General features: G+C 39.1%; 1 protein-coding gene across 3 annotated transcripts; it reads right to left on the minus strand.

The window, feature by feature from the left end:
• Nucleotides 1–5,786: 5,786 nt before the first annotated feature.
• pan2 (poly(A) specific ribonuclease subunit PAN2) lies at nt 5,787–18,234 on the minus strand. Of its 3 annotated transcripts, none has more exons than XM_042409958.1 (26): nt 18,122–18,234; nt 17,037–17,342; nt 16,749–16,918; nt 16,517–16,637; nt 16,341–16,418; nt 15,978–16,248; nt 15,442–15,781; nt 13,901–13,997; nt 13,551–13,670; nt 13,329–13,448; nt 13,103–13,231; nt 12,781–12,980; nt 11,747–11,895; nt 11,455–11,561; nt 11,238–11,336; nt 11,067–11,155; nt 10,148–10,292; nt 9,922–10,059; nt 9,576–9,635; nt 9,394–9,484; nt 9,153–9,310; nt 7,689–7,832; nt 7,124–7,303; nt 6,890–6,983; nt 6,288–6,479; nt 5,787–6,165 (listed from the first exon to the last, which is right to left on the minus strand). In XM_042409958.1, the coding sequence occupies exons 2-26, from the start codon at nt 17,322–17,324 to the stop codon at nt 6,128–6,130; spliced, it is 3,618 nt and encodes a 1,205-aa protein (XP_042265892.1). In that variant the 5' UTR covers nt 17,325–17,342; nt 18,122–18,234; the 3' UTR covers nt 5,787–6,127. The 3 variants fall into 3 exon arrangements, with proteins under 3 accessions (XP_042265892.1, XP_042265889.1, XP_042265890.1); XM_042409955.1 differs by having other exon boundaries at nt 6,276–6,479; XM_042409956.1 differs by lacking the exon at nt 18,122–18,234 and adding an exon at nt 17,921–18,016 and having other exon boundaries at nt 6,276–6,479.
• Nucleotides 18,235–24,675: the final 6,441 nt, after the last annotated feature.

Below are 24,675 nucleotides of genomic sequence, written 5' to 3' on the forward strand. Positions count from 1 at the left end.
ATTCAGAAACATTTAAAAACACAAGAAGTTATGACATGTTTAAGACTCTGCACTATTTCTAGGTCAGCAATCAAATTTAAGCAAATTTGTGGCGTTGACCGACTTAACTCCTTTGCACAAAAGCTCAGATTTCCTTGAGTTGTATCTCTTCCATTGAAGCGTTCAGATGACACTCAGGTGGATTTGATCGACTCATCAGAGGCTCGTTCAAGTAACTCAACTTGCAGCCAGTGTTCACCTGTTATAATTACAGTTGTGCCTCAAGTTTTCCAGCAGATCATTGCTCACTAAGTACCATTGTGATAGTGAGAAACATGGCATCAGAACTAAGTGAAAGTGTTAGAAGTCAAATTGTTATTCTAAGCAAAGAGGGGCTTTCTCAGCGTTAAATCATGTCTAGACTAAAGGTTTCTATGGGGGCAGTGCGTGGAACTCTACAACACTTTCCAGAAACTGGATCAGTTGTATCCAAAGCAGGACAGACAGACTGAAAGTGATCACACCATCAGAAGATCAGTACATCAAGCTTAGTTCCCTGAGAGATAGAAAAGCAACTTCATCACAGATACAGAATTGTAAAAGTACTGTCAAAAGAAGTTTGTCTTGTTGTGGTCTCAGAAGACGAGTAGCAGTGTCTAAACCGCTTCTCAGGAGGGGAAACAAGGCCAAACGCTTGAGGTGGGCTGAGACATAACAGCATTTCATAATCCAAGTTTGAGATTTATGGCAGTAGCAGAAGGGTGTATGTAAGGAGATGAACAGGAGAGAGAATGATACCGCAGTTTACAGTGTATGTATCCCACGAGATACGTTGCTAGATTAGGGGTAAAAAAAATTGTTTGCATATTTTATGACAGGCAAGTAGAGAGGATTAGGGTGATTGGGAGCAACCGCAGGTCACAAACAGTTCTTTGTATTTGAGTTTTTCTTTCTGTTTGAAGTCACAAAGTCATGACGGTCATTGCGCCTCCACAGAGGTACATGGCGGGAAGGAACTGAGACACGCATGGATGAAGTCGATGCAAATTAAATACACTTGGAAACCGCTTGTCACAGCCAGTTGGAGTGTGATTAGAATGCCAGCAATATCAACTAATTGGGAGGACTGGGAGCCCAGCTGGAACTACCTGCGAGCAATATTCGTTTGCATCAGTGGAAGTAGTCAAATAGTTTTCATTGGGCCAAAAGTTCATCTTGGTGCCATGACGTTGGCAGGGTGTTGGTAGTCATATCTGGTATTTTGCTAACGTCAGTTGCTTTTGGTTGGTCAGGTGTCACACTGCATGCCAAGGTTTTGGTTTTGGAACTGAAACTTATGGTAGGCCTATACTATGACAGAAATGATAAAAATCATTTTAAAAACTAGTATGTGTGATGTTATGACCAGGGAAAACAAAAATATATCACTTCTCTCCATCAAATAAAACATTAAAATGTTTACCATTATGACCATTTTTATACCATAATGGGACAACATATACTGGGAGATGCAACTCATAAAATCCAAAATATACAAAATATTTATTAAAAAAAAAAAATGTGTGGAAATGTTTTACTTAAGTGCAAATGATAATGAGATAATTAATAACATTAAATTATTTTTTACAACTTATTTTCCACACTATTTAAGGGTTAAAATAGTTTAAGATGTCCACCAATAGGGTTAAGTGTGTTTAAAAATGTCCATAGATGTAAGTAGCAATACAGCTAGCACCCAAGCTAGCTCAGGCATTAATGAGTCTACTGGATGCACCTCAAAGCTTTGTAAGAACTACTTGAAGACCAAGGAGTCCTGACTGTCATGGACTTTCTTCCACAGCCACCTGACCTCGACCCCACTGAACATTTATGGGAGCACTTGTCAATTCATGCTGGGACAACATGAGTCATCAGGTTTTGCACAAACTTGTGGAGTCCATGCCGGCTCGAATGCATGCTGTCATCAAAGCAAAAGGGGGACATACCAAACATACCTAAGATATTCTGAAATTTATGTACATTTTTCAAAGTACATTTTTCACAAAACAGTATTATGTTCAAAACAAATGCAAAATAGAAGTATTTTGACTGGTGGTCTCAGACCTTTGGACCCCTCTGTATACATGAGAAAATCCACTCTAATCAGCCCTGAATTCAGGTTCACCTGAAGTGCATGCCCTAGTGACATTTGACATTTCTGATGCAAAAATTCAACGAAGATGCAAAAGTGCTGAAGAGGAAGTTTCACCACAACAATGTCTGCAAGCCTGAAGTACCGTATGTCCGTACCGTAAGTTACTCAGGAGGGGAATTCAAGGTTGGATAAACGACAACAACCCTCTCCTAGAGGTGTAAATTATTCTGGATCCACTGGATACAAATTTATAAATATCAAGTTTGCAAATAAACTCAGTCCCTTAAATTAAAACAAATATTAAAAAACATATAAACAACAACACAAAACTTAAAAGTAAAAGAGCTAATTCAGTTTTTCTCACTACGTCATCTGTTAGATGCGTTTAGCCACAGAGCCGTAAATGCTAATGTATGTATTACACCTTGTCGGGAATGGCCCAAATCTGGCGGCAGATGTTATCAGGTCTGTCAGGAAAATTAACAGGCAAATTTGCCTCCAAGTACGCATATCACTACAAATTTCAATGAATGCTGGGAAGCAGACGAAATGAATTTCTTTGTTTCATTTGAACAGATGTCCATGTGTGTTCATGTAAAATATGGTATACTTCCCACTTCATGGCAGTAAACACAATGTTTGTGATAGTGCTCAACTTCAGCTCATTTGTTTTTCCAACTTCAACTTCAGTTTATTTGAAGTGCACATCCACAGAGAGTCTCTGTACACTTTACAAGTCAATAAAAGAAAAAAAACCACACACAATATTACATGTTAAAGTACACACATATATAGGTAATGATGTTAATATGACAACAAGGTTGAGGTTAGTAATTTTAAGCAGAGATCATATAACAGTAACAGGGTTGGGGTAGCTACTTGTCAAGAAGGAAAACAGTCAGTGGTTTGAGTTCCCAGCCGGTGAAATTAGGGAAGGTCCTAGTAAACAGAGAAAAGATGCATTTCCAGCCTGTATTTGAAAGTATCAACAGATCTTGCCTCCTGAATGTGCAGTGGTAGATTACTGGAGCTCGGTGGTCAAAGGCTCAATCACCACAAGAGTTCTTATTAAACTGAGGAACAGTTAAGTAACCGCGATCAAGGAAACATAAAGAATGTGATGGACCATACAGAGCAATAAGGCTGGAGATATATGAAGGAGCCAGTCCATTTAAAGCCTTATAGGGAAGACGGAAGATTTTGAAATCAGATCTTGCGTGAACCGGTAGCCAATGCAGAGACAGTCAGTGTCAGTGCCCTTTTTTTATGATCAGCTGCTTTCTGGACCAATTGGAGACCTTTCGTTGCTGTCTTGGGTAAGCCAGAGAAAAGGGCATTACAGTAGTTTATCCTAGATGTTATGAAGGCATGTACAGGGATTTCAGCGTCTGAATTTGATAAAATGGGGAATATTTGGGCTATTTTGCAAAGGTGGAAAAAGGCAGTTTGTGTAATATACTTCATGTGTGGCTCAAATGTAAGAGAAGGATCGAACATTATTTCCCAGATTCTTAACTGTATGAGTCTGAGAAATTGTGCAGCCATCAAGATTAATGACAAAATCTGTAAAAAGCAATGTGAATCTAGCTGGACCAACAAGCAACTTTTCGGTCTTGTGTGCAGGAAATAATTGCACATCCAGTGATGGACTTCTAACAAGCACGTCTCTAGTTTAACCAGCTATGAGGATTCATTGACGGAACACCGTATTTGGCCTTAGAGCAGGGAGTATTATTGTATACAACGCTTTGTGTTCTATTACTCAGGCATGAACAGGAACTAGAAAGTGCCCCCCTTGAGACCTATAAGGTTCTCAAGACAGTGGAGGAGGGTGTCGTGGTCCACTGTGTCAAAGGCGGCACTTAAATCTAGTAACAGCGAGACAGATGAAAGATCAGAGTCCATTGCAATTGATAGGTTGTTAGTTACCTTAGTCAGTGTAGTTTTGGTATTAGGATGTGAAACCAGACTGAAACTCATCAAGAAGTGTATTACTGGACAAATGGGCTGATAGAAATGATAAAATCAGTTTCAATACTAGTATGTGTGATGTTAATGACCAGGGTAAACAAAAATGTATCACTTGTCTTCATCAAATAAAACATTAAAATGTTTACCATTATGACCATTTTTATACCTTAAAAGGGCAAAGTATCCTGGGAGATACAACTCATTAAATCCAAAATATGCAAAATATTTTAAAAAATATGTTTGGAAATGTTTTACTTTGGTGCAAATGAAAATGAGATAAATAATAACATTAAATTATTTTTTACAACTCATTTTCCACTCCTGCCTGTTCGAGAGTTAAGACAATTCTGCATAGTATACCTGTAAAATGAATATTATATCCTCACTAAGACCAAGAAAGTGGATCATATAACTCCAGCTCTCAGATCTTTACACTGGCTTCCTGTCTGTCAAAGAATTGACTTTAAGATATTGCTGTTGGTCTATAAAGCACTGAATGATTTAAATACATCTCTGATCTGCTGCTACATTATGAACCATCTAGACCTCTCAGGTCGTCTGGGACAGGTCTGCTTTCTGTCCCCAGAGTAAAAACTAAACATGGTTAAGCAGCGTTCAGTTTTTATGCTCCACATATCTGGAACAGACTACAAACCGAAAACTAGATTTTAGATCTGGTGCAACTCTCAGCTCTTTTAAATCGCAGCTGAAGACTTTCCTGTTTGCGGCTGCCTGTCATTAAACCACATTAGGGGTTAATATTTTACACTGCACTGTAACTTTTATTCTCTTGTTTTATCTGTCTTATTCCCTTTTTAGCTTCTTTTTATTTCCAAACTTAACACTTTTTAATTGTTTTTATGTCTTTTTACTTGTGTTGCTTTTATATTCTATTTTATATCCTTTTATGCTCTACGTAAAGCACTTTGAACTGCCTCATTGTTGAAATGTGCTATACACATAAACTTGCCTTGCCTATTAAAACTTATAGTTCTATTAACTCTGAAAATTCAACCAGGCATTGTGAGTAGGCAGGGGGATGATATAGGACAGCAATGTAGAAAGACAGGAAAGGTGAGGGCAGAGAGAAGGACGTTAAAAGCACCTCAAATGATAAGAAGCAAACGTCAGTTCTGGGATGAAGAGTGATTGAGCTGTAGATTAGTGCAACACCGCCACCCTTTATGATGTCACGGGTGATATGTGAGTAGAGATAATTAGGCAGATGCTTCAGCCAAAGGCAGAGCGTTATCTGTGAATAACCAGGTTTCACAGAGTCCAAAAATATTGAAACTATATTCGGGGATGAATGATCAAATGTTAATAAAGCTTATTTTAAGGCAGGTATTGCTGTTAAAAACCTTCACAGGTTTCAGGTTGTACATATTCCGTTGGTTTTCTTTTTGGATTGGATTTTCTCTTTTGGATGAGGGTAGGGATGTATCAGACTTCATTACCTTGGTTCATTGGAAATCAATTTGTAACAGAATTAATGTCATGAGAGATTCCTTGCCCATTACAAATTGACCTGCAGTCATGCCAGTTTCCTCACTGCTTGACGTTTAATTTAACATTTTTGTCCACAGATTCAGTCCAGGGTTCTTTGATAAAACACAACTATCAAAATAAAGTTCTGAATGTGATAATTCAAAGCAGTGTAACAGCAGTGCAATTATTCAGAAGTTGAAAACAAGAAGCCTCATTTGTGTAACAGTGAGCTCATGATAGCTTTATTTATTTACATGCACCAAAATCACACAGTTTTATTTTTGTTTTGTCTGTTTGTTTTTTTTAAAAAGGCTCATACGTTATAAAATACAATTATTTTCCTTTTTCCAAAAACATTTCCTAAATGAAAGGTACAAACTTTGACATAATTAAAACTGTTCAGACACTGAGTTGGCAGTGAAAAGAGCTGCAGGTGGACTGTGCAGGCAACAAAGACCTCCATAAACACTGTACACATTGAGAAAATCAATGATAAAAATTACAAAATAAGTGACTGGTTTCAGTCTTTCCAGTGGGAATGTGTCACAGTGCAGCTCACAGCCCCATCACAGAGGGAAACACAGCAGCAGCACCTGTTGGAGGAAGAAGAGTGCTTTCAATCCACTCAGTGTTTCTATTGTTGCCCTCTACTCTAAACTCATTGTTAACATAAACCTACATCTAATTCGACATTATTTCGTACTTTTTGGGCTACCTTGACCATCTCCTGTGTCTGTCTCCGGGACTTTCCAGTCGAACTGGCGGCCTTTTTCATAGAGTCCCTTCAGGACCTTCCTCACTTCATCGGAGCCACCTCCACGACTCAACTCCAGGTACTTTCTGTACAGCTGCAGAGCGGTGCGTGCATCCTCTATGCTGTCGTGGGTTTCCCCTTGGATGTTGAGGTCTGTCAACAGCAGCCACACAATGACAAGGATAAAAAAAATGACTAGTCATGATGATTCCTGCAGAAGCTTTTCAGCCGTTCAGCATCATTTACACTGCAGGTTATCAGGAATTAACACCTTAATGCTTTGGTGCCAAAACACACAATCATTTATATTATGTATGAACTTTGAGGAAGTAGACAAACCTCAATACTAATTATCCAAATCAAAAGAAAAAAATGAGTTTGCATAACTACAAACTGGAAATTTACTGACCAACTGATGTTGAAGCCACCTGCTCATCCTAAGAATTATGAGGCGAAAACATTTGACGATCAATTAATAACTGGAGGCAGATCTGCGATTGCATGATCTTATTTGCTTTAGTCCTGCACCTGCTGCCTTTTTGATTATTTTTTTTTAAACTTACCGAGAAAGTACCAGGCGAGAAATCTCAGAGAAATCATCCTCTTGCGAGGCAAATGGAACAGGTAGACAGTGTCGACGACTTGATCTTTCAGAATCTTAAAAACAGCAAAGAAACAGACTTTTGTCACGACTGCTCAAAGACATGTAAGATGTAATGAGATATAATTGTGCACTGCACTACACAGTACTGTAAACTATCAGGCTACAAAACAAATCTGACTTGTTGTGAACATACCAATAAGTTAATGACCCGAAAGTCCTTCTGCAAGCCATGACCAACAAAGCGAACTCCCGTGTCGATGAGGAAGCGCAGCTTCAGGTAGGTGGACTTCAAAGTGGTCAAATGCTTTGAAGAAATCTTTGCATCCAGGTCACCCGGTTTGATGCCAGAATACTGCGTCAAATAGTCCACCACCTGTTAAAACAAATATTCACATTCAGTCAAGGTGTTAACAGTAGAAACATGAGCAGCAGCAACAAAGGATTAAAGGATAAGTTCATAATTTTTCAAATCTGTCCTAAAACAATAGTCAGGTGCTGTTCATGTCAGATTTTTCCAGAATTAATTGAAATTACTGCTCTCAAATGAACCTGATTATCATACTGTCTTCTTCTTCTGACTAATCAAGTGTATTATGAGCACTAACAAAAGGAAACACTGTCTAATGACAATGGAGGCAACATGATAGAGGTAGTAATGGGAAAAAGTGTCATCTGTGCATATTTTTGGTATCCTGTGAATTTCCTTTATAACAATAATTTGTTTTTTCTGATGTTAGGCCATCTCTGCAACCCCTCACCTGCTCCTGGGTAGAGATGTAGTCATCGATGAAGGGCACCCCCTCATTGGGCCCCTGACCCCTCACACAGGTGATACGGGCAACAGACATCTGACTGGGCTTGATGGTCGACTTGGTGCCATCGCTGCGCAGTTCTGCCTCTTCCTGTACACACACACACACACACACACACACACACACACACACACACACACACACACACACACACACACACACACACACACACACACACACAGTATATTCATGAGTCAAGTTTATTTAAAATCTGTTAACAACAATAACAAAAACCGTATTAGTAGGAGCATTTTTCTAATATATCAGGACAATAATTCCCTTCTTTAGAACATCAGTATGCCAACGTCTTTCCTGACAGTATTAGAGAAGTTATTCTTTAGTTCTCGTATTTAAGACGTCGCTCTGATTCACCTCCTGACCGGCTCAATTTGTCCAGTTCAAACATCTAGATGCAATTCAGGAAATGCAAAAAGTTGTCTCCCTCAACCACACTGCCTTTTCGTCTCAAGGAGTTTTATGATGCTATTTTTTCAAGCTAAGCTAGCTGTATGGAAGGCTGTGGATAAAAGTCAAATTATGTTATTTATAAGCTGTAGACTGTACTTAATGATGGGATAAATGATCAGCTTTGGTTCAAAAGTATTAAAACCAGTAACAGACTTTAAAACTCATTTGATCAAAGACCAGCGTGAGAACTCGTGTAGCTCCAGAGATGATGGATTCAGGTATCAGTAACTCCAAAGGAAGCGCTTGTCAAATCATCGAACAGCGTCTGAAACTTCCTCCCCCCACACCCCCCTCCAACCCCCCCTCCCAACATCTTTTGGATGTTTTGATTTGAACGTCTCTCTCAAGCTCTTTTCTTCATTCTTCACACGACTATTTCTGTCACTTTTCATGTGTATAACCGAGTGCAACACCATAAATATGTTTCAAGAGTCTGTCCAAAAGCGTGCGCCGTTATTTCCATTTGTAAGATTACGATTACTTCTGTCTATAAGCGCAGGTGTTTTGTCCTTCTGTCAAGTGTGAACATTCAGAACAGTAATAAATACTTTTGTCTTTAGATGTAGCTGGACAACATACTAACTATTTCATTTCAAACACATCCCGACCAAAAATTGAATTGCCAACTACTTTGTTAATCAATTAATTGTTTTGAGTAATTTTTTAAAGAAAAAAATACTAAAATTCTCTGGTTACATCTTCTTTAATGTGAATATTTTCTCGTTTCTTTAGTCTTCTATGATAAACTGAATATCTTTGGGTTGTTTGTGGGGACAAAACAAAACATTTGCATCTTGGAAACATTTTTCACCATTTTCTGACATTTTACGGACAAAACCACTAATCAATTAATCAAGAAAATAATCGACGGATTACTTGATAATGAAAATAACCATTAGTTGCAGTCCTAATGCAGACAGTCACATTATAATCCAGACTCACCTGGTTGAGTGTGACAAACTCTGCGTCCAGCCCCACCAAGTCACCAGCCTGCGGCATCTCGCTGACCATGAGGGGAATGAAAGTGGCGTGACTCTTCCTCTGCTTCCGAGCCAACGAGGCCTCAGTCAGGAGCACGCTGGCATCGATGGGGTTTTTAACTGAGATAAAAACAGCAAAGCGTGAGCAGATAAATGAATGCGCTGAATGCAAAGAACTCCAGATTTAATATCCTAAAACTCACTGCGGAGGTCGTATTTGGTATGATAGTTCCTCTTGGCGTAATACAGAATGGCCGGCACCTTCCAGCTCACGTCAAACTGAGCAGCTTCGGCCTTCCACAAAGCAAAGAGTAACAATACATTTTACATGAGCGCAAACATGATATCTCATTAGAATAAATCAAATAAGAAGTCAAATATTTACCTTGTCGATTGGCTCAATTAAGAAATCATTGAAAAGGTACCACTGCTGGTGTGTGACGCCCTAAAACAAACACATACGTCATTCTAAACGTCGATACTCAAACAATATAAAACATCAACTACACTTTACTACTGAACAAATATAAGAACATATGATCAGAAATAAACATTGGCATTATTATAACAGGGAGCAGGATATTGTTAATTTGTTCCGTGATGTCACTTCTTTTTTTTTTGCATAATTGTCTCTGTTATTGATTGCAGAACAAGATAAGTGATAAAATTTCATTGACTTTGAAGAAGAAAGTCTCTCTCAGTCTGTATTTCCTCATCTAAACTTCACTAACCTCTTTTCTTTGATGATACGTCTCTCCCACTTTGATGTGTGCGACCAAGTTTCCGCCTGTGCGAGCGTCGAGGATGTGCGGCACCGTGACCACCAAGTCATAGAGAGAAGCGCCCTCCGCCTCTTCGGCAGAACTCAACTAGGCGGAGATGACGTAACAGGTGAGTAGTTGCATGTAACTCCGAATGAATTATACAGTCAGAGAGAGAAATTAAAGAATCAATCACCTCCTCTCCTTCAGGCCAGCTGCAGATCTCCAGTCCCTGATTTTTGCTGATGGACATCTTCAGAGTGAGCGGGATCCAGACGTGTCTCAGATCCTCCGCCCGAGTGTCGAAGGTGAAGCCCTCCATACTGCATAACTCCTCCCCACTACACAAGAGGGTACAATATAGTGAGGATAAAAGTGGTGCCACACACTGGGTACGTCTCAAGTCTCTTATTTTATGGCTCCTCGCCTGAACTGGAAGTTGTTCCTGATGCACCATTTTGACGAGCGTCCCAAGTCTCTTATTTGTTCAGAGGAGCGAGGAGCAAGTCACATGTGAGACTGAAAATTCTGCGTCAGGTTTGATATGAGTTACATCATTTCCATTTGCCCTGAAACATTTAGCCAAATACATATTTTCCAGTGTTCAGAAGACACCCTGATCATATTCTGGGTTATTGAATGATGAATTCACTATCAGGGTTATCAAAAAATACAGATGGAAATGATCGATAAGTAGTATAAATGCATTCTGCGAGTAGAAATGGTTTCTACAGCTGTTAAAGCCGACTGACAGCTGATCCAACTGTGATCAGCTGTCGCCGTCATCAAAAACGGACGTCGCTTCACGTGACGCTTCAGAGGAGAGTACGTCTCGCGTCTCTTAAAACAAATTTCCTCGTTTCCTCTCTCCTTGCTTGGTTTCCTCGCGTCTCTCCTTGCATCCACGGTGGGAAGGACTAAGACGCAAGGAAAAGACGCAAGTGAGGGAAACATGGATGCAATTTAAGAGACTTGGGATACTCGTCAAAATGGCGCATCAGGAACAACTTCCGGTTCAGGCGAGGAGCGAGGAGCCATAAAATAAGAGACTTGAGACGTACCCACTGACTCAACTGATACAGATGTTGTTATGTGATATTAAAAAGGGATCTTACTCCAAACACCACTCGGTGGGCATGGGTGGCGGTTCTTTAGGTTTCGCAGGTTCCATCGCCTCTTTTTGCTTGGCTTTATTGAAGGCGTACTGAGTGAACAAACAAATAATTAAAGTGATGTGACAAACAAAAAATTATAATACATTTTGAAGTGATAATGAGTGACATTACCTCTGCCTGAACTTTCCAGAATTCAGCCTCTTTAGCGCTGTTCACCTCACAGTTGATGACCAGAACGTCCGGTAGACATCGAATGTTTCGTGTCTGCACCTACAGCGGCACACACAAAAAAAAAAACACTCTCACAATGCTGAACGGAGCTCGATCAGACTGGAAAAGTATTTTTTGTTTAATTGTGAGCTGCTGTTATGTCTTAGCTGTAACTCACTGTTGGCTGATACTTCTCACAGTTCTCACACCACGCCTGAGTGCTCTGCTCCAGACAGATGCTCTTCTTCAGGATCTCAGCGAAGTCGTACTCCTTTATTGTCTTTTCTGAGTGCAGTGAAATGAATACTAATGTTATAAATGAATATACTGCAGTCAACAAATACAGAATATACATGTAATACAGGTTATCCACTCTTCCAGAGCTCCACCTCAGGTATATGAATGTCAAAATTCTGCAGATGTAAGACTATTCATGCATAGCAAGTGTAAAAACAACACCTTGAGCTCACCTTGAGAGTTTTGTTCAGGGTAGTGCATGGTGAAGAGCAACGTGAGGGAGGAGCGGACCGTCTCCTTCCCGCAGCGACACAGGCTGCTGTTCTCTACTTCACATCCAAACAGCTTTCCGATGGCAGACTCACCAGAGGAGCCCAGAGAACTGTGACAAATGCAGCATCGACACGATTATGTTTAAACTCGTTTCTGAGAAAGCCACAGACAGTCGGCTGAAAATGAGACGCTGATACCTACATATTTTCTATTTCCCTTTGCAAATGAAAACAGTGAGAATAGTGTAAAAGAAAACTGAATAACAGGTTATCATTTGATGTATTTCTTCAATATATCATACATGTTTCAGACAGTGTTTAAGTTCAGTTTAGTGTTAGTTTGTGTTTCACACATGTTCTAAATTCTTCTGTGCTATGTCTATTCTAAACTTAGTTCTTTGCTGTGTAAGATGAGGCAGTTTATTCTGTTATACCCTTACCTGAGCCAGTGATAAGATAAACTGTAGTTATGTAGATGTTTATGTGTAAAACTGATAAGCTTTAGAGGATAGTGTGGTTTGTCCTTAATTTAATATAGTAGTAATGTTATTTTGTGATGCTACTTGGTGCATACTTATGTACTGTCATATATGGTCGTGAAGAAAGACTGTTCCTAGGTTAGCTGAACTTTTGACTTATGTTTCTATCTGAGGGTTGGTTGCTGACCTGTAAGGTTAGTAAACAGATGTCTTAAATTCTGTACGAGCATTTAAGGGACTGGTTAAGTGCCAACCTTTCAGACAAAGAAAAGATAGCTAGGTGGTATGTATCTTTGTCTCCAGAACTATGATGCATTATACTTCTGATTGTATTATTTGATTACATTATTTCATAACCTGACAATGCTCTCTTTGTGTGTTTATTGAGTGATCAGCAATTTCCCATTACAATAGACAAGAGGTTTGATAAGAGATTTGTTAGCGTCTGAGCTGAATGAATCTAGATACTTAGCAGACCAGGAACAGGTCAAACACCACTCTACTGGCTGCTCTCACCTGCTGCTGGCTCCTCTGTAGGCCTGTGGACCCTCCTGCTCCTGCGTCTCCTGGTGGAGCTGGGTGAGGATGAAGCGGTTCCAGCTTTGGATTAAGCGACCGAGTCTGGCCTTCCCTGTTTGTTCGTCCGAGTCTGCGAGGATCAGGCCCAGCGCCGACGCTTCTGGGATGGTACGAAACGCTCGGAGGAAGTTACTGGCCTTAAGGGGAGGAGACAAGAGAGGCTGCGTTCAGAAATCTACACGGTAGATGTGGGTGAAAGTTTCAACTCTTCTGCATTATCAACCTACTGTTATTTAGAGAAGAAGTGACAAACAGCTACCTGACACGGATCTCCTCGAGACAAATCCAACATGTGGAAGAGGAAGCCGAGCTCACAGGCCAAACAAAACTCCTTCTGGCACAAATGATTCCGCACGAGACACCGAATCGGCTCCAGGAAATATAAAACCTAATGTTTCAACACATAAACAAGAGAACAACTCTGCATGAGTACAAAAGAAAACAACATATCTGTAATACACACTAAAACCTTCATAGTTTCTTACCTGGATCATGCAGTTACAGTAGGCGTTGGGGATGTGAGGCTCCAGACCAGCGAACAAAGTTCTGTTGTAATGTTTGAAGTCAAAGTCCTCGAGTCCAAGTTTAGAGTATTTAATGGTGACCTGATCGAGCACAAAGATGTCATCAACACATGTCTCTGCAAACAAAAGCTATTTTTTTTCTCCTTTTATATTAAAACCATAATGAAATATGACAAGTCCAACCTTTCTGTACTTTTTTGGCACCATGTAGAGGTGTGGCTCTTCATCACGTCCAATTGGTGATTCAGGAACCTGGTTGTAATTATCATAATCGAGCTCCACGTCTTTAATTTTATAGGGAACCTGAAACCAACACAGAAAATATATTTGGATGGTTGAGATCTATGTGTGAACATGACACTGAACACAGCAAACATATGGATGTTTTCTAAATGACACCTTGTAGAAATCTGCCCATGTATTTATATATTTAGTTATTTTAAATTTCTTCTAACCTACCAAATGTTTGATAATGTAAAAGGCTGTCGTAAATTAGCTGAAGATCTACACGACATGTTTTTTTTTTTACTCGCCTGGTTCCGAGGGCGAGTCCGAGGATTTGCTGCGTAACCGATGAACCCGACAGTCTTCATCGTGCGCAGGATTTCTGGGTCCACAGGAGGAGCCCGTCTGCAGGAAAAGAAACATTTCATAAAATAGTAGCAGTTAAAAACAAACTGTGAAGCCACTTGCCAAACGCTGTAAGTGATATATACACTAATGCAATTTACTACAACAGCAATGCACCCTTATAGTGAGAGATGTTTCTAATGTTTTGTACACCCGATTTATATCGATGAGGTAACACCTCTAAAACTATTTCAACAAAAACATTTCATGAAGATAAAATTTATTACACAGCTGTTTTATTATACTAAATTAGTTTTAGCTGATAAACTGGCAACTAAGTGTATTTGTCTACTTTTGGAGATGCTTGAAAACAGAAAACAGAAAAATGGCAGCTCATATTCATATTTGGACGCACCCGATCTACAATTATAGTCGATAAATTATCAAATCTAGGCAGCAAAACAAACATAAATAAATTAAGTCAGATTTTATACCCATTAATTAGTGATATAAAATGTGATTAAATCAGTGGAAATGTGTCCCAGTTACATATATCAACTGCAATATGAAATACAATAAAACACTGACATCACTTCCAGACAGTTAGCCAAACATGACTGCAGAAAAGAGAAATGAACTAGTTCCACACGATAACTAGATGTGTCTGTGGTGTGAAGAGTGAGATCATACATCTCCATTCGTGATACATATTTTTGTTATTGTCAGTGAATCGTATGACAACACCGACTGACAATGTGTTAGTCCGTCCCTCGATCCTCTCGGGCTTCCTGAGCCTGTCTGTGGCTCATTAGTTTCCACTGAAGACACATATTTACATCACAAATAGTTTAATTTGTGACAAATGCTAATTATTAGGGCTGCAACTGCTGATTATTTTTAATATCGTTTAATCTCCTGATTATTTTTTCTATTAATTGATTAAACGGTTTGTCTATAGTAAATCAGAAAGTGTCTTCAAATTTTGTCTTATCAACAAAATCCCAAAACAATCAGTTTACCGTAATGTGTGACAAAGAAAAACTGTAACCAGCAAATGTTTGGCATTTTTGCTCATTTGCTTAATTTTCTGTCAATGGACTAATTGTTGCAGCTCTACTAATTATTGCCTAAAACAGCTGTGTTCTGTAGGTTTTAAGTTACTCAAACAGGAGTAAATGGTACATTTAATGGGGACTATTCTCAGCTGCAGATTTGGTGCTCTAGTGAGTTTTAATGGCAGCATGACGGTCTACATTTAATTGACTCAAAATAAACTACAGCAGCCATGTTCACCGTAATAAAGGAACATGTCACTCAGTGCAAGAGTGTAGCTCACTGATGTGTTTTTAATAGTTTCTGGACAAGAATGGAGCTCTACAGCACAGAAGAATAAGATATATGGGGCTTCGGATACACAGAAAATACCTGTTAGTCGGATCAGGTCATGTAGTGTTGCCAGTGCCAGTTGTACAGAATCACCTACAGCACTTGTGTGTGGTGTTACCTGGGGCTAGGTGTAGCCAGCGCAGTGGGCCAGTCTGACAGCAGCGGCTCTGTGCTGGTCAGCGGCATGGGGATGAGAGACAGCGGCAGCAGATCGTGGTTCCAGTCCAGCTGAGTATCCACTAGGCAAGGCAGGGCAAACTCTGTCTCCCGAGAGTAGTCGTTGAACGAAACCTCTGGAGCGTCAGACCACAGGTGCACACATCCCCCAGAGTCCCCGAAGGCCAGAGCTTGTTTGCTGGACGATACGTCAAAACTCATGAGCAACTGGCCCACGGTGTTGACGTGGAAAATGTCTGCCATATTGGCGAGACCAGTAGGCTCACAGAACTGGCACTGACCTGGAGAAAGAAACACGTACATGGGAAACACTTCAGTGCTTGAGTGTGACACTAAAATACAAATCTTGATGTTGGCGTTTTTAAAAAAAAAGCACAAATTAATTGACCAAACTCTCCAAGAGAAATAAATATCAGCCAACAAACAGACAGGCTGAAGACTCTGCATGACGGTGACCCCTCATTCCCCGGCTGATACCTGTCTGTGAGATGATGGCTAGGCGTGACGTGTAGGTAGGAATGAAGCGCAAGAAGAGAGGGTCAACGTGCACTTGAAGCGGAGTTACGGCTCGCATCATGCGGAGGTCGTACACCATGAGGAAACGGTCACACGCCAACCCATTCAGTCCTCGGCTGGAGAACCCGCACGCAGCCAAGAGGTTTCCGTGGACGTCGAAGTCTGAGAGGCTGCCAGAGAACGCGTCAAACTCATGTTCCATCTTGAAGGTACGCAAGTCCCGAAGGGTTACCTGGTTTTAACAGAGGGGGAACATGAGTGTTGTGGTTTTGATTAAACCAGAAAAACATCTGGATCATCACAAACTTACTGGATCATCCTTACCTTGCCAGAAGTGTGACCACAGAAGAAGAAACGACTGGTTTGGCGCATTATTGCCACTCCAGGCACCTCAACAGTGAACTGCCAAGAACATACAAGAAAAAATTACCTTATATGGCAAAATATGGCAAAAATATGGCATGTGGTGCTGTGTGGGAGTGGGAGTTACAATATCTCACCTTTTGAGTTTCTTGAACAGTATTCAAATCCACTTCAACGACATAGTTCTGTAATCCACCCATGAGCAAGGTGTTGTTGTCGGTCATGAGGAGACTATGCATATCAGCCCCTTCCTCCATTCTGCAATGCACACATGCTTTATTAATGATAAATTAATAAAATTAAATGACAGAATAAATGACGTAACAGCTGCATGATGTCTACAATCAATCTCTGCAAAAGAGCACTTACGGATAATCAAACATGACTAAGCCGCCACGAGTGTGACACTTGAGGTTAGACTTAGAGAGGAACAGCACGCCTGTTTCCAAACTCTGAATGTGTCGGATGTCATCAGTCGAATGCGCTTGGAAAGAAGAATAGCGGCCCATTGTAGGTCCGAAGAACGAAGTTGCATGACCCTAAAGAGAAGAGCAAAAGCAAAATGAGACAGAATGACAAGGTTGAACAATCTGCCTTTTTATTACAATGGAAAACAAAATGCTTCAGGAGCATTTTCATCATAATCGAGACTCTCACTCTGTGGTTTCCCATCCAGAGCATTTCCTCCTGCAGATCAAAATGCGTTGCAGTGACAGGGATGCCGACTTCTGAGACTGCACTGTGCAGCTCAGAAAACATCCCCTCCATAAGGTGCACGGGCTCGGGGACCGTCACGGCCAGCCCCTCTGGGTCAAGCTCCACACCCTGCAGTAAGTTAGGGTTAAGGTGGGGGTCCATGGAGGGCTCCATCCCTGCGTCCAGAGTCCCGTGGAGGCTGGGTGAGTACTCACCCATCCCCGCGTCGAGACCATCAAAGTTCATCATGAGTACAGCAAAATCAACCTGCAGAGGAATGACAACATCTGTAAATAGTAATACGGCTGCAACTAATGATTAGTTTGATTTTCAATTTATTGATTAAATGTTTTGACAATAAAATGTCAGAAAATAGTGAAAATTCCTTTTAGAATTTCTTCAGATGTCTTATTTGTGTCCAAAACACAATTATTCATATATGAAAATGAAAAACAGTAAATAGTCACATTTGAGAAGCTAAAATTAGCAAACTTTTGACATTTTTCCTTTAAAAAAAATGATTAAACCCATTATTCGATTATCAAAATAGTGGCCGAATTAATTTTCTGTTGATTAACTAATCAATTAGTATTTTCAGCTCTAAATACAAGCCTAGCCTGCTGATGAATATATTGAATTTTGTTGCTTATTTTAAACATTAAACTTAAGTATCGGCTCTCTGTGCAGCAGCAGCTCAAATGAGTTTTAGCTTCAGTTTGGCTAACAGTAGCTAGCCCCGGAAGCTAACGTCTGAGCTAACTGCTATAAAAAGCCCCACAAGCCAAAGTTATAATAGTGATTAGTGAAATGTGCACAGGATGCAAAGCTGACATTTCTTCACTCACAATAGCAGCATCCCGTTTCTACTATTTGCACAGCCGTTTAATGTTTAGCTACTTTAACAAGCTAACCAGACAGGCTAAACTGAGCTGCACATAACGTTGCAGTCAGTTTATCTACCAGACACATCTGTGTCACTGAGAAGTTGGTGTCCTTTCAAAGAGCTGAAAGACTTAAAATATCAATAAAAAAAACTTTACACCGACCTATTCTTGAACAGGAGTCACAGGAGTCCATGCTCACAGCTCATTCACAACAATAACACGTTAAATTAAACTGAAACATATCCGGAGCAAACGGTGGTACGTTCAAGAGCACCGGTAGAGCTCCGGAGATGTTGCGAGTGTCTCAACTCACTCTACAGGGTTCAGTGTTTTCCAACGATGGAAGAAGTATTCAGAGCCTTTACTTAAGTGCAAGTACTAATACTTTAAAAAAAAATCAATTACAAGAGAAGATAGACTATGTTTGTATGTTTGGGGTCGTTGTCATGCTACAGAATTAATTAGGGACCAATCAGATGGTTCCTCCCTGATGGTTCTGCATTATGGATAAGAATCTGAACATCTAAAGTGCCTAAAACCTTTGCACATTACTGTATCTGCAGAGTTTCCCATTAGAGTTTATCTGTTTTCACATTCATCTGCTGAAGGATGAAATTTTCCATCAAGGTTAAACTGCTATACATACAAAACTCCTATCCACTCAAAAATGTGTTTTTCTTCTTGTTCCTTAAGTTGGATGTTTGGACTGATGTAAGTGCAGAGTTTGACACTAGAGGGCTGTTCTCACATTCATTTGGCAAAGGTGGAAAGTTTCTCTAAACTCACTTTAAATCTGAGTTTACAGTGGGTACTTCCGAGCAGGATTTGTGACATCACAACAATTTTGGAGCCAATCCTGGTCCAAAATTCAACATAAACAAGTGTGATGTGGAAACTTGAATCCTCTAGTTCACAAACAAAGAGAATGGACTTTACAGTGATGTAGGAGAAGTCTCGTATCAAGCGGTTTAACTTTTAAAATAAACAATATTCGCTTGTTTGAAGATTCTGGATTCTTAATGAACATTTTAAGGATTTTTAAAGTAATTGAACTTTTCTGTGGAAAAAAACATAAACACAAATTATCAGGGTATTTTTTATATGCCTTCAAACATGTCTAGAGGGAATCTTTAAGTAATGTTTAAAGCATGAGTCATGATGATTAAATGCATGAATTCACGCAGGTTGTCTTGTGAATTCCTGTTGCTCAGCATCAACGAATTATCACTGAATCATTATGACTTAATGTGATAAATTGACACACTTACTTCATACATTCATTGATATGTTACCAAATTAGTTGAATTCTAAGTTGTTGTAAAGGAAATTTTATATGTATGTGATCAGCCTCTATGAAGCTGCTTTGTAATTTAATCAAACTCACATTTAAAAGTGAGATGGATGTATTGATCCATCATGATCAGGTCGTATCAGGCTTTAATCTTACACTCACAGTAACTGTCGATTGATATATATATATAAGTAACTGTGAATTAACATTCATTAATCTGTTAAACTGATCACATATGATTTGATAATTTGTTAATGGTGAGCAACATGATACATCCTGCATTAATTCATTCATTAATACTATTTGTAAATTCATTGATCCTGGATTTTTCAATGGTGGAGAAGGAGTAGATGTGATTTTAAGAATTTTTAACACAGTAATTGAACTTTTTGATTAGAGGAGCCATATCTGCCACTAGTTATTATTCAAATCAGAGTATATCAATAAGTCTTAAAACATGTCTGGAGGAGATCTTTAAAGGCATCAGTTGCCTGATCTTAAAAGCACAAAAATGCATCAATCTTTAGTATATTTATTTAAGACTTTGCACAAAATCTCAGTTATTTTCTCATATAAGTAATAAATTCATTTTGAGCAGCAAATTAAGTATTTTTGTATTAGCAAATTTGTTATGTGTTAATTTGAATTGAAGGTTATCAGCACTCTTTCTACTTTTTACAACAGTAAAAATTAATCCTAAAAAAAAAAAAAAAAGACAAAAAGTTTGCTAAAGCTGTTAAAGTTCTTAATGAATTTAGTGATTTGTAACACTTTGGAAACCTCTTAGTTTGATAATGTTTATTGCTCTACATGAGTCAGTTAAATTACAGACGAAAAACAAAAACAAAAAAAAAAACAGAACATAAATGGGAAATGTACAGGAAGCACGAACGTCTCTCATGTCTTCCCTTTATCGTTTTCCTTCACTGAAAAACAACTTGAACCAAATTTGCTTTATTGGCATTAATGTCAAAACACCAATAATCAATGAAACAAACATTAACACAACATTAGTATTGATATTAATTATGTATATTTATATATCTTATGCACGTGTGTGTGTGTGTGAGCGTGAGCGCGCGTGTGTGTGTGTGTGTGCGTGTGTCTGTGTGTGCGTGTGTCTGTGTATGTAAAATACAAAGGTTTTTCTCTGGTAGAGAAGAGGGACAGATCGCGGACTCGGATGGAAAGTTTGTTCAATCTGTGCTGAGAATTTACTTCATTATCGCCCTGAAATGTAAAGGTTAATCTCACTTCCTCGGCATAACCATAGATGTGAAACTTGATTATATTTGGGTTAATTGGTGTGTCATTCTGAACAGTTGATATAGTGTACTTTCGTTATAAGAAATTACAGGTATGAATAATTTTAAATGAGAATATTAAGTATATGAATAAAGCAGCCACACCACACTAATGCTTGGGGATCCGAGAAAAATCTCATTAAACAATGATGAATATACATAATAATAAATAATAAAGAACATTATTAATATAAGTATACAATGCTCAAGTAAGTTTAAAGTTTCACTTTTGAGTTCTGTGTTGAAAACAGTCGAGCTTTCTCTTTTCTTTTTTGCTCACGGATAATTACCTAATATAGGTTTTTTTTTTATTATTCTATCCTCATCCTTTTTTCTCTTCTATCAAACATCAGTTCGGGGTCTTCCTGCCTTCTTTGTTACATGAATATTTAATTGGCACTCATGAACTCACCTGAGGGATGCAGGAAAATCCTGCACTGACTCATTCCGCAGGCTACTATAAAGCCAGCAGGACTCCCAACAACTCACACAGAAGGACCACAGCAGTCAACAGGAGACACCTACTCACTAAAACCCAACCATGGCGTTTGTTTTCGCGACTTTTGCTGCTGTTTTCTTGCTCCTCAACGCTGCAACCTGCGCTCCGGCCGGTCTGCAAGATGCATGTGCGGATGTGCGGAACAGCTCTATGGAGCTTAATCGCATTGCCAAAATTGTGTCAGTTCAGGTAAGTCGTTTTTTGTTTGTTTGTTTGTTTGTTTGTTTGTTTGTTTGTTTGTTTGTTTGTTTGTTTTTACATTTAAAAGTTAATATATTTGGATATATACATGCAAAATACACATAAAAACGTTTCCATACAGCATTTGGAATATTTTTGGTCACTAAGATTATGTTTTGTGTGAATGTCATCTTTTTATAAATACATTTTTAACCAATTCTACTATGTTGAAACGTATCTAAAAACACATTTTAAACTATTTCACCAGCAATATTTTATTCACATTTATTGCTGGCAGGCACTGACTGGCCAGATTTCGTTAAGACTGCTTGAAACCATCAAAAACTAACAAAATTAGAAATACTGATTCTAAATGTGTTGTGTATTTATTGCCTTATATATTTCTAACCTTACATACTGTCACAGTGTACTAAAACATGTCTGTTTTAAATGTTCTGTAGGCACGAAATGGATCCAAAGATTTGGCAGATTTCTCCACCTCACTTGTTTGGATGAAGGCCGATGACATGTGTGACCCCGAGACCCTGAAACTCAAGTCTACGGTAAGAAATATCACATAAATGTTGTTATATGGCTGTTATGTCTGTGACAGTATAGACACTGTTGAAGAAAATCACTCACGTTCTTGTTCAAAGTGTGCTGTGTTGGTGGTTTTTATTAGCGTTTCAAAATACGGTGAGTTTACTGACCCAGAGCAGAGGGACACATATACTAGAGGGTTGAGGTGGGGGGGGGGGCATCAGACCATATGCAAATACAGTTGTGGGTAAAGGAATTATGATCGGATCGGAAGGAAGGAAAGAAGCATTTGCATTGGGGGGGGGGGGGGGGGGGGGGGTCAAGTCACTATATTAATATAACAGGCTACTCATGATGAGTTCATGATTGTGATGTTTTTTTTCCGCTCCTGCTCCCACACAGACGTGCACTGAGAGGATGTTCAAAGCCCTGACAAGCTACAACTCTGTGGTCGAGACTGTTGCTAGATTTCCAAGTTGTTCAGAGTTTGTCAGCAAAGTGAAGCCGGCGCTGGACAAACTGCACGAGGACATGAGCAGATGTGTGAAGTCAAAGGGAGTGACGCATCACCAGCAGGTAAGCAAAACTATTTTTTTTTTTTTTACAAAAAGTCTAATAAGTCAGAGCAGATCCAGGATTTATTCGAGCTCGGGACGGTTGGCTCATTGTTTTCTGTTTTTCTGCTCTTATAGGGGTCCCACACCAGTGAAGAGGAGACCATTCGCCAATGGGAGAAGCCCTTGTTGTGCCAGTACACCTTGGACAGACTCTTCTCCTTCTCCATCCTCACCGCTCGTGTCTTCGCTGTCGGTGATCCGGCTAATCACGCCACTGAAGGATCCGCTCAGAAATGCATGTAGAGCATCAGCTGTATTCAGTGTTCACTGACACGCAGCTGTGAGATTGTTACAAGCGTCTTTAAATCTGATCACATTGATCAAAGTGTCCAGAACAGCCGTCAGTGCTTAATTTTGTTTCTACAAGTGTTTCCACTCTTGTTTTCTTCCATGTGCACATGGATTGTATTTCCAATGGAACTATAATTTAAACGTTATCTAAGATATTTATTCAAATTATATTTATTGCATTTTATTTATTGATATTTATTGAAATCAGTTTTTTTTTGTATTTATCCCTATGTAATTTTTTATGCATGAGAAATGCAAAGCTCATAATAAACAAGTTTCATCATCATATGTGTTGTGGGTTGTAAATGATGTCATAGTTTTTTTAAATTATTATTATTATGGTGACTTTTCCTTCCAAAGAAAACAATCATGATGAATAAGTCCTTATTTATGGAAAGATATGAAGTTCCCTGTGTTGATCTTTTTAAATGAATCTTTGAATGAATTCACAAAACACCCTGACAAATATGCTGAGCTAAGAAGGAAGTTGTGCTTTCCTAAAACATTCCTGCTGCTTCTCCGGAGATCCACAACTTCCTACATACTTCCAACGTGTCTGTTATTGCAGATGTGTTTACTTGAGTTCCTTACACATGCTTTCGATGATGCAATGTTAATCGCATTGTAATTCAAAGGCAAAAGGTGTCACGTTTAAAGGGGAAGAGGAAGTAGCAGTGAGCTCAGTGTAAACGTACTGGATTGCTCGACGAGGAAGTTTGTTCTCCGAGTGACTAAATATTCAGAGTTCATTCAACCTCTCGGCGTGTCACGCCCACGTGACGCCCACGACCACGTCACAAGATTACTGTTTACCTCTGTTGGTAGAGTGTCATCCTACGCGGTCATGGACCTCAGAGAAAAAAAATAAATACATAAAAACAAATGTATAGTATCAGGAAAGGTTATAAAAATCAAATAAGATGCATAAACATACGGAAATGAATGCAATAAAAAACAGGAAAAACTAAAGAAAAAACACAGCATTGAAAGTACAAAAAGCAATATCAAAGTAAACATATAACAAGATGTTCTGTGAGGCTGAAATATTCACTGTAAAACAAAGTTGAGCTCCAAAATGTGTTTGTTTTTTTTTTAATATTTGATATGATGAGTTTTTGATGTGATTGTGATGTAAATGTAGTAACTCACCAGTGGGAAGTGAGAGAATGAAGTCACTTATGCGAGAAGGATTTATTATGTTGTGAAGAGATGTGTTACATTACATCACTTACCCGTGCGAGGATGATGTAAGCAGAAATGTCAACATGTTAAGTCACATGAGAGATTTTTTATGATAACTCAGCAGGCAACATAAAATGTGAGAAATGAGCCGGATAGATGTCAGGAGTATTGTCTTTTATATCATTTAGGGATGAATATTTAAACTTACAAGACTGAAAAATAACAATAACATGTATGGTCAATGTTTTCATCAATGCAAAGTAACACTGAACACAGAGTACAGTCAAGGCTGATGGGAATGTCATTATTTTGTATTTCCATCATACACCAAAGTAGTTATACCATAGTATATATATATTTTAGACATTTCACTGGATCAGTGAAACTTTTGACTGCTAGATTATTGTGGCGCTAGAAGAGTCAGGGGAGCACGAGAGTCAGTGGGATTCCTCCTCTGGGCACCACATCATGATGGCAATCCGTCCAGTAGTTGTTGAGATATTTCATAAAGAACAAATACAGTAAATCTTATGGTGATGCTAGAAGAAAAAGTCTGCGGACCTTGAAAAATTTCATGAAAATTTCATGGGATATTTCAGTCGGGAGCAAAGTGACAGGAAGAAAGACAAACATTGCGCTAGCGTGGCTCTAAGGTTTTGAGGAAATGAGGATCAAAGAAACTGTTGAGCTTGATGGTTCATTCTTGACATTGATTGATAAAGGTACACGCTTGCTCTGCAGCTTTTGACCGCTTTTGACAGTCCTCATCAGCAGATGGTGTTTGTTCAGTTGCTGTTGAACTGTACAAACTC

The sequence above is a fragment of the Thunnus maccoyii genome, chromosome 4 (genome assembly GCF_910596095.1).
Source record: "Thunnus maccoyii chromosome 4, fThuMac1.1, whole genome shotgun sequence".
In the NCBI taxonomy this organism is placed as follows: domain Eukaryota; kingdom Metazoa; phylum Chordata; class Actinopteri; order Scombriformes; family Scombridae; genus Thunnus; species Thunnus maccoyii.